Raw genomic sequence first — 10,793 nt, forward strand, 5'->3', positions numbered from 1 at the left:
TATTTTTAACTTATAAAACTTGAAATAACTTCAAAAACTTCTTTGTGAATGAAACAAAATAGAACTTTTTATTACAATAGAGACAAAAGTCAACTTGAGATCAAATGAAATAAACTGGAATTTAAACAAATTTAACTCACAATAAAACCCCGTTCTTACACTTTGGCATTCTGGATTCATTAGTCGTACTCAGGGCCGGATTTAAATATGTGGAGGCCCAGACAAGATTTTTGGGGAGGTTTCTACACTCTTTCGAAATCTTGAATAAAGATCCACTAATGAATAAACATATTTATATCTCAAAAGCATTTAGAAGGAAGACATTGAATTCTTATAAATTTAATCTCACTTTCCTTTTTTTAAAAAAATATTTAGTATGTACACATCAGTGGTTGTTTTATGGAGGGTAAGCTCTTTAGCAGACACATTGTCGTAAATCCTGAGCTGTACTGGTATTTACATATTCCAAGACAACTACAAGCGGACACTTCTTAATCACGTGACATTGTTGCCACCCGACGTAAGATCTGAAGTGTTAGCGTTAAAAATGAGAAAACATTTTTTTTTCTCTTTTGTGGAGGCCCCTTCTTTAGCCCCGCCTGCCCTCGCTTAAATCCGGGCCTGGACATACTTAACTTAAGACTTTGCAGCTTATCTTGCATTATTCTACAAAACTAACATTAAATTAATGCTCCCTCTCTACTTATAACAATAAGTACTCCCTTTTTATATAATCATCTTGGAAACAAAACAAACATTCCGTAACAGACAGTCGAGTCATCCGTAGAAACAAAAGAATCAAATGAAAACTCAGAATCTCTTTAACATTTTGTTTAAGTATTCGATATTTAGTTGGAAATCGTGTTCACTGACTTCATTATTGCTCTCAGTTACGAAGAGGTCAAATATTCAAATACAAAAGACCAAAGATTTTTTACCCAATTCCTGGAGAGGCAGCCACCCAATTCTCTGTGTGTAGGCCTATATCTATTTGGTATGAACTAGAGCATCTGCCTGTGTATTTCTCCTCTACTGAGTCAATATTAAATCATTTCATTGGTCAAATAAGCTATTTGTCTTTAAAGAAACAGTTTAATAAACGCCATTTTAACGTTTTAAAGGTTATATAAAGTATATGATATATCGTTTACACTTTGAGCTTCTACACCAATTGTTGTACCGAAGTATCAAAAAGTATTTAAACATAAGCAAGTTTATATGCTATCTAACATTGCAATCTATATCGTAGATGATAGAGAGTTGATCTGTTTCTATAGCCAATGGTTGTCAAGGGTGTAGTGTGGCCGGCACATTGACCAACTGCCTTTTATTTCCCCACAATTAATGTCAGATACCAATAAAACTTGGGTGGACTACTGAAGCGTCCAAATTATCCCGAAATAAAAATCCCAGTCTTTACCAGGAATTGAACACAAGACCTATCGGTTCCGAAGTCAAGCGCTCTACCACTCAACAACCACGCTGTATAGTATCTAGTTACCGTCTGCTGCTTTTGTAAGAACTATTTGTCTACTTGTCACAGCCTCCAATGGCGAAGCGTCCGAATGACGTCTCTGGGTCAGAATGTAATTGTAGGCTTAAAGTAAATTGTCCACAGGTTTAACATTACAGTCAGCTGTGAGGGACAATTTGTTGCTGATTCTCGCAGGTGTTAGGAGACATACGGGGATACAGACGTTTACTGCTGCTAGGTTTTAACTCCGGACAACTCACGACTAAACAAGTAAGTGATATTAATGCTTCCTCTACTTCTGACTCTAGTATACAGCCCTGGTCTCTTTTGTTGTTTGTTGGTTAGACTTTCGTTAGGATTTATCTTGTGATCACTGACTCAAAACCTGTACTACAGGCTTTGCAAAGCCCTGGACCATGCCCCCCCCCAATATCGACACTGTCATCAAGGCTTCACACAACATAAAGCAACGCTTTGGCACCCCTGTAATAATGCAGAGGGTACCGAGTCACATAGGTGTGACTGGCAACACTCCAGACTCCTTGGCCCACCAGGGAGGTTGAATTCCAGCCACCAAACAGGCTGTAAGTTTTATCATGCTCTGGCTATAATTAAAAAAAAACAGAAATGGAAAAGTGGTTTGAGTGCAGGAACAAGTCCCAAAAAGCCCGTGGAGTCTGGGAGCGCATGAGACGCAGTGGCCCCACTTCCCCCTGGTGGAGGCTGTCCAAGCCTGATCAAGCTATTATAGCACAGTGCAGGACAAGGCCACTGTCCTGTTGGGTCATATTTCTCACGGCTATGGCCAAATTTCTATTCACGGTGCCCCCGCTGCGGGGAAGAAGAGGAAACCGTGCCTCATATTCTGTTTGATTTGCTGATCTCCGTCTCGACAGGTCCGGGAAAACAAAAATTCTCGACCTGTATGGTGACATGTATGCACTACGCAAGACAGCAGGGTTTTTGTCCAGGGCTTTTGCAAGAGAGGATTTGAACCTCTCAGGCCCTCACTCCAATGGAGTTTGATGATGAAGATCTTGAAGCTATATAGAGATTTGTAATATTCTGTCCACCTTGTAATCGCATCTGCTGCTTCAGTCCGAAGAGTTTCATCGTTGTTTTCACTCCCTGTGGTTCTAGCTTGTCTTGTGTTGGTTAGTGCTTTTAGTATTTTATATCCTTTTTTTTTTCCCGCTATTTTCACCTTTCAACCCACTGTGGATTTTAGTGCACTGTTCAATATTCACTAATCAATTTTTATTTTGTTGACTTCATTTTCGTATTTTTTGCTGGTTGAACGACCGAACGACAGTCCAGCGCGCATACAGCACTACCAAACAGATATACTTTTTACGCCTGTGGACAGTTGATTTCCTTTTAGCCTCAAATGTGTATCCAGTGGCCTATGTAAGAAATATTAGGTATTTATTTTCACGTGCGGCACCACTCGATTGTATGTTTGAAACGAACGAAAAAAAACAACTAACATTACAACATTCATGCTTGTTACAGCGTCTTGAGCCTACATTTTGTTTGTTAACAGCGCTTTATAAACAAAATTATTATTATTATTATTATTATTATTATTATTATGATAGCATTTTAAAATCTTTTGTTTTATTGTATTTTGTATTTATACTTTTTTTTTGTGTCGACCAATGTGGAGAAGAGAGGATTTCCGTGCTCCCTTTACAAGAGAACAAAAAAAATGTTGCTGGGATTCGAACTGAATGTTGCTTGATGAGTAGTGTATTTGTCAACAATCACCTTTCCTGAAGTTTTTCATTCAAAAAGTGAATTTTTAAAATGAAAAAAAATATATTTTTAAATTTCAAAATTTAAACGGTTTGTTTTGAGAAAATAAAATGTAGCCGTTGCATCAGAACTTTGTAACATCTAAAATATTAAAATATTGGATTTTCAATTTGGTATCTAGCTTTTCGATGTAAGTGGGATGGATCCAAACCAGATAAAGCTAGATGCGGTTTCTTTCCGCTCGGGAGCCGCTAAAAATAAACATACAGTTTGATTGTTTAAAAATTGGACATATAATTGCTTTACACTTTGTAACTCTTAATTGTGGTGAGATTTTCAAGAATAAAATCTTTACGTTTCCCATGTACAAAATATTTTTTATTCTTTAATTAGTCCTTGCAGTCCGAAAGAACTTAAACAGATGACTTTTTTGTGTTTTTGCGGATCTAAAAATAACTTAAATTGATTTTATGTTCTTGCAGATCCAGAATGCGAACTATTGTTAATTTCTTTCTGACTCTTTGTTTCTTCTTTTTGGATGCAACTTCTCTGGTCAATATTTTGCTGGGAGACACAAGAAACAAGGTGATATATTTTTTTTAAATATTTTTTTATTCTATATATTTGTTATTCGAAATTTAAATACCGGCATTAACATCGATATTTTTTGTATGTTTGTAGTGTACCGCATTTGTACCCCAGCCTCGACTCTTGAATGCAATTTAACAAAGATTCACTCGCTCAGGATTCTGGCATAAAAATTTTACGTAGTTCCGCACAAAGCAAAACTTTTATTTTGCATTTTCAAACATGGAGGCAAATCCACATAACAAACTTTTATTTGATAAGTATTTGATAAGCTTTGTTTTTTAAAAGTATATAAACATTTTAGTGTATTTTTTTAACACTGCAGAATCAGAACTTTTTCGTTCGAAGCTTTTATTTAGCTAGCTACATTGAAGGTCCTTTTAGCGTCCTTGACCTAGTTTAGCATATCGTGAAAAATCTCCACTATTCATGGAAGCTTTTCATTCTGACCCCAACAGAGCCAAGAGACTTAATCTCAAAATAAAAAAAAAATACTGATCACTAAAAGAAACCACTAATGAAAGAAAGCCTGTATATGAACAGTGTACGGCCTATGACAGACATGTTGGGCGGGGCTTTCTGTCGTCAGATTTTTTGCAAAATGCTATGAAAAGATCCTTGAGCAAAGCACCTGAAGCGCCTGCTCTGCTGCGCCCCTCCCCCCCCCCCCCCAATCCAACGTTTCATACCCACCAATTCAAATAAAGCTGTACATTCGTTGATAATATTTTCTATTTGTTTTATTTCAAAGTCAGCTACTCGACGAATGTACAGACAGATGAATGAAGCTTCTAGAACAGCGAGACTTCCATCCAGATTGAAATCCCAGTTTTATTTAGTAAAACAAAAAAAGACAACAAATCAATGATGCTTATGATCCACCAATTAATCTAGAGCGCTTAATTGTGTCCACCATTTAGAAAAAAAAATGGTCTTATTATCCTTCATACTGCTAAATATACTGAACAATAAACTATATACACAAAATGAACCTCGAGTTGCCTTTTTTTGTTTACCATAAGGACAAAAAAAGTCAAGGTATTTTAAAGATAAGTGTTTTTCTTTAGACATTTTTTAACCCACCTTCATTTCAATATCTGAAATAAAAGAATTGGTAATTAGAGATGATTTTCTATGCAAATATTCGCGCCTTTCTTGCACACACTGAACAGTAGATTCAACTTACGTTCATTGAATTTGCTGCTGCCTTGTTTGGAAGAACAAAAACGGAAGTCATGTTCCAAAAGTTTTTCAACTGAACTAAATCAGCTTCACATATTAATGTGAATGGTCAGCATAGTGTCCAACAATGCATCACCGTCTATAGCAGTGTTTCCCAAACTGTGTTCCGCGGATCCCTAGTGTTCCCCGAGGCCTGACTATGTGTTCTATGGACTTCTGGAATAACTAACTACTAGGCCACCACGTGAATTAATCTCTCTAAAAAAATAAGCAAAGTGTGCCGCTAAATGCTCAGAATGTGCGAAGTGTTCCGTATGAGGAAACGTTTGGGAACCACTGGGCTAGAGAATAGACAACCGTCTGGGAGTATAACAAATTTGATGTATTAAAGCTGTGGATCTTAATACAGTCTGGTATGGCTCTGACACCTGGGTGCTCTACGGAAGACATTTAAGGCTCCTCGATCGCTTCCATCAAAGATGCCTTTACCCCATAACGAGCAAGATTACCTTACAACCAAGCATGTTTTGTTGGAGGCCGGTGTGGACACTGCTTACTGCTCAACAGCTGTGTTGGGTCAGACACCAATCCCGTAATGGGGACGACCACATGCCAAGGGCGATCAATTAGTCGAGATTCAAGGAGGACGGCGTAGTAGAGGCGTCCCTTGGAAGCGCTATAATGATCGACTCAGGTACCATTCCGCCCTCACTGGAAAAGAGGCAGATGAAGATCTCTCATGAAGGTCGCGGGAAACATCTGATTCCCAAAGAGAAGGATACGAGAATTTAAATAGTCCTTCGTCATAGAACGGCTTTGTCTGCTTCTTAGACAATCTTATATCCCCCCCCCCCCGCGCCGTTCAGCGCATTTGGCGGCTAGCTATCTCCACAAAGATATGTAAATGGCAATGTCTGAAGCCTCTTCCCCCTTGCATGAGATGTGGCAAAATATATGCGTCGAAAGTTGGTCAGGGTAGTCACGTGACACGTTGCACACATATATAATCTTTGGAAACGAACTCAATGTAGGATATTTTAGCCAGAAATATAATTTATTTTTATTTATAAAGCGTTGTTAACAAAAACAAAAAGTAGGCTCAAGGCGCTGAAATAAAATACAAACACGACAGTACTACACTGAAAACTAATCTAAAAAAAGTTTTAAATAAGTAGGTCTTAATGTTCTTCTTAAAAGTGGTGTAGCATGTTGTCTGTCTGAGATCAATGGGGAGTGAGTTGAAACCTTTGGTCCGTGCACTGAAAAAGCCCGCAGACCGTAGCTTTTGAGAGAGAAACGTGGCACCACTAAAAGCGTTGAGTCCATTGAGCGCAGGGCTCTCTGGAGGACATATGGAGTAAACAGTTCGCTAAGGTGCAAGGGCATCTCATTGTTATATATACACTGATGACAAAGTATGGCGACCTTGTAATCAATTCTCGCTTTCACGGGAAGAGCGTAGTAGCAGAATCTCGTCTTGTTTTTCTAAGGACTATTCATGCGACATTGTTCTGAATACGTTGCAGCTTGGCTATTTTATCATTGGGTATACCTACTAGCACGGCGGGAGAGTATGAATGCCACAGCTAGCGTTTCTGTTGACTCCGTTGTTAAATATGGTTGGATCTGGCCTAATCTACGCAGCTGCAGATAAAGACCCTTGCAGAGCTGACTTATGTGTGGGTCGAAAGATAGTGTTGAGTCGAAGAAAGCTCCAAGATTCCGCACTACATGGACAAAAGGAACCTGGCACTACGTGGACATAAGGAACCTGGCACTACATGGACATAAGGAACCTGGCACTACATGGACATAAGGAACCTGGCACTACATGGACATAAGGAACCTGGCAGGTCGTGATAAAAAGAGAATCTGTTTTTCGACTTTTGAGACGTTGTTCCGAGCATTCCGAGTGCCATTCCGAGTGCCATTCCGAGTGCCATTCCGAGTGCCATTCCAAGTGCCATTCCGAGTGCCATTCCGAGTGCCATTCCAAGTGCCATTCCGAGTGCCATTCCAAGTGCCATTCCGAGTGCCATTCCGAGTGCCATTCCAAGTGCCATTCCAAGTGCCATTCCGAGTGCCATTCCGAGTGCCATTCCAAGTGCCATTCCAAGTGCCATTCCGAGTGCCATTCCGAGTGCCATTCCAAGTGCCATTCCAAGTGCCATTCCGAGTGCCATTCCGAGAGCCATTCCGAGTGCCATTCCGAGTGCCATTCCAAGTGCCATTCCGAGTGCCATTCCGAGTGCCATTCCAAGTGCCATTCCGAGTGCCATTCCGAGTGCCATTCCGAGTGCCATTCCAAGTACCATTCCGAGTGCCATTCCGAGTGCCATTCCGAGTGCCATTCCGAGTGCCATTCCGAGTGCCATTCCAAGTGCCATTCCGAGTGCCATTCCGAGTGCCATTCCGAGTGCCATTCCGAGTGCCATTCCGAGTGCCATTCCAAGTGCCATTCCAAGTGCCATTCCGAGTGCCATTCCAAGTGCCATTCCGAGTGCCATTCCGAGTGCCATTCCAAGTGCCATTCCAAGTGCCATTCCGAGTGCCATTCCGAGTGCCATTCCGAGTGCCATTCCGAGTGCCATTCCAAGTGCCATTCCGAGTGCCATTCCGAGTGCCATTCCGAGAGCCATTCCGAGTGCCATTCCAAGTGCCATTCCAAGTGCCATTCCGAGTGCCATTCCAAGTGCCATTCCGAGTGCCATTCCAAGTGCCATTCCGAGTGCCATTCCGAGTGCCATTCCGAGTGCCATTCCGAGTGCCATTCCGAGTGGCATTCCGAGTGGCATTCCGAGTGCCATTCCAAGTGCCATTCCAAGTGCCATTCCGAGTGCCATTCCGAGTGCCATTCCGAGTGCCATTCCGAGTGCCATTCCGAGTGCCATTCCGAGTGCCATTCCGAGTGCCATTCCGAGTGCCATTCCGAGTGCCATTCCAAGTGCCATTCCGAGTGCCATTCCGAGTGGCATTCCGAGTGCCATTCCGAGTGCCATTCCAAGTGCCATTCCGAGTGCCATTCCGAGTGCCATTCCAAGTGCCATTCCGAGTGCCATTCCGAGTGCCATTCCGAGTGCCATTCCGAGTGCCATTCCGAGTGCCATTCCGAGTGCCATTCCGAGTGCCATTCCAAGTGCCATTCCGAGTGCCATTCCGAGTGCCATTCCGAGTGCCATTCCGAGTGCCATTCCGAGTGCCAATCTTAATTATTTCTGTCTTGTCTTCGTTCATCTTGAGCTTATTCTCAACCATCCAATCGCTCACCCTTGCAACGGTACCACTGATTTTCTCTGCCAGATGCGACTCCTCTAAGGGTACTGAGGAATAGTATCACTGTGAGTCATCGGCAAAGAAGTGGTTTAAGATTTAATAATAACTACATTTTCAAAAGTTTATACGTGAAATTATGTAAGAATGGAAACATTTTCATTTCTTCGAACTTGTTTTCTTTCATCGATTTATTGGTCGTGAGTCAGGGTGTTAATGAACCGCATAACACCTCGGATGCTACACCATTGCACTATAAAAAAAAAGTCCTTAGGATAGGAAACGACGTCAATTACAATTCAGGGATAGGGTTTATCTTATATTCGCTGATATTATGATTAATGATATTTTTACTTGATTAATACTCAAATATGGATTTATAAATACAATAAAAATACAATAGAACATAGTTTGTTTCTATCGGAAAAGAAAAATAAAACTCCCCGCAGACCCCGCCCCCACCACTAGGGACTGGTCAGCACTTGGCCAGCAAAACAGCCCATGAAGGAATGAAATAAGCAAGTGAGATGAGATTTAGACAAACAATATTGAAAAACTCAAACAAAGCTCTACGAAATAAATATTTATTTATATTTCATCCCCTTAAAGTAATGTAAATAATTAGATTAATTATTTACTAACAATACTACTGCAACAATAAAAGTCTTTAAAAAAAAGAATAATCCAGACATTTGTTTAAAACTCCAATTTCAATAACCTAGTCATTCCTAGTCATTCCTGATTCACTGACTGAATCCAAATGATGGTAGAAAGTAGGAGTGCAAGAAGTACAGTTGTAAGTTGCAGAGGCTGGAAAAAGAAATATATCTTCTAGGAGTTGACCACATGGGTGAGTGGTGGACAGCTAAATAATAACAGACTTTGGTAACTATAAAGTGTACAGAGTTTTAAAAAATAATAAAAATTAAAACCATAATTATCAATGAGATTCAAACTTGAAACCTATCCCCCCCCCCCCTTTTTATGTTTTTTTTTAGTGAACTACGTAACCTCTAGGTCACTAGGTCACTAGGTAATGTATAAGGGTATAAAGTGTAGGTTGAGTATAGAGGTAAAGTGTAGATAAAGTTTAATAAAAACAATGTTATATTTCTGCATAGAACATTTAACAGTTGACATCTCCATGTAATGAAATCAGAATTAAACATCTATAGATCATATTCTTACACATTAATCATGACTTCTTGGGATATGGATATTAAAAGTTCGTTGGTTGTTGTTTGTTTTTTTTTTCATTTCAATTACCTCTACATCAGTGCAAAGTAATTCCTAAAATCAAGTCAAATAGTTACAAAAAAATACATTCTTTGGAAAGATTTTCAACACCCATCAACGAGAAGTAAGGTTTCTCAAGGCACTTGGAGTGCTGGTGCCAGCAATACTGGCTGAACAACCTGGAGCAGACGAGAAATCTGAAGTTGCAGCTGGCTTAGAAAAGTTTACATTTGGGGAGTTATCAGAACATGACCAGTGCTCATTATCAGGTGGAGAGTAATTTTAGGCAACAAATGAAGATATATGAATGGTTGTTAGTTGTTGGAATAAATTATTACCCAATTTGAAGAAAAAAAAACACAATAACAACGTAATATCTCAAACAGAATGTGAAAAAAAAACATTAGGACTGTATTAGTTGTATTTCATAATGACTGCCCTGTGTGTAGATTGTTGTCAAGCTAGATCCTATTGAACTGAAGGCGTCTAATTTTGTTGTGATTTGTTCTCGAGAAATGCATGAATTCATGACCAAACCTAATGGCACCTTTTATTTCCTTCATCTTCTGTTTATGTTTTAATAAATCTCAGGGGGAGGGGGGTGTTGGGTGAGTGATAAAGCGTCTGGCTTCCAAAACGAGAGGCTCTGGGTGCGAATCTCGTTGACTGGGGATTTTTAATTTTGGGATTTTAAGGACGCCCCTGAGACCACCCATCTCTATTGGGAACCTGACTTTAGTTGGGAAAAGTAAAAGCGGTTGGTCGTTGTGCTGTAGGCCTAGTTATTTTACGTTCTTTAAGCGAGTTTTATAATGGTTTTGATGATAAGATTTTGATTTATGCTAAAAATACCAGATAATTTTGTAATACAACATAAGCCTTAAATGATATTAAAAATGGGAAATTAGGAAAACAAACGTACAGTAGGCCTACAATTACTACAACAAAAACAAGCGTACAGTAGGCCTACAATTACTACAACAAAAACAAACGTACAGTAGGCCTACAATTACTACAACAAAAACAAGCGTAGGCTATTTTTTTATTTGTAAGTCTATTACGGAACGATTGTTGCAAGTCTAGCAAATATTTCTATCCCAACATCGTAGAATATTGTTTTATTGTGCATCTCATCAAGAATTTTGAATGTTTTATGTGTTATCTTAATCTCATAAAGCAAGCAGATCTATTAGCGGGTCTACTTTGTGTTTGACTCCCCTCTTCCCTAGTGCTATTAGAGCATGGAATGGGTTGCCTGAGCTAGCCAGGAAAACCAGTGACTTGGCAG

At 39.7% G+C, this 10,793-nt stretch overlaps 1 protein-coding gene and 1 long non-coding RNA gene across 2 annotated transcripts; both read left to right on the forward strand.

Annotated features, from left to right (window-relative positions):
* The first annotated feature begins 1,096 nt into the window (after positions 1-1,096).
* LOC129923586 (uncharacterized) lies at positions 1,097-4,764 on the forward strand. Its single transcript, XR_008775550.1, has 3 exons — positions 1,097-1,744; positions 3,712-3,814; positions 4,569-4,764. It is a non-coding gene; the product is annotated as an uncharacterized LOC129923586 (long non-coding RNA).
* A 714-nt stretch (positions 4,765-5,478) lies between these two features.
* Positions 5,479-9,785, forward strand: LOC129923746 (uncharacterized). Its single transcript, XM_056016260.1, has 3 exons — positions 5,479-5,575; positions 6,904-8,195; positions 9,606-9,785. The coding sequence occupies exons 1-3, from the start codon at positions 5,479-5,481 to the stop codon at positions 9,783-9,785; spliced, it is 1,569 nt and encodes a 522-aa protein (XP_055872235.1).
* Positions 9,786-10,793: the final 1,008 nt, after the last annotated feature.

The sequence above is a fragment of the Biomphalaria glabrata genome, chromosome 17, assembly GCF_947242115.1.
Source record: "Biomphalaria glabrata chromosome 17, xgBioGlab47.1, whole genome shotgun sequence".
NCBI classification, from domain to species: Eukaryota; Metazoa; Mollusca; class Gastropoda; family Planorbidae; genus Biomphalaria; species Biomphalaria glabrata.

Coding starts and splice junctions, on each gene's coding strand:
- LOC129923746 (XM_056016260.1), top strand. CDS start 5,479: ATGCCTTTACCCCATAACGAGCAAGATTACCTTACAACCAAGCATGTT. Junction 5,576..6,903: donor CTGCTCAACAGCTGTGTTGG/GTCAGACACCAA, acceptor CGTTGTTCCGAG/CATTCCGAGTGCCATTCCGA. Junction 8,196..9,605: donor CATTCCGAGTGCCATTCCGA/GTGCCAATCTTA, acceptor TTCTTTGGAAAG/ATTTTCAACACCCATCAACG.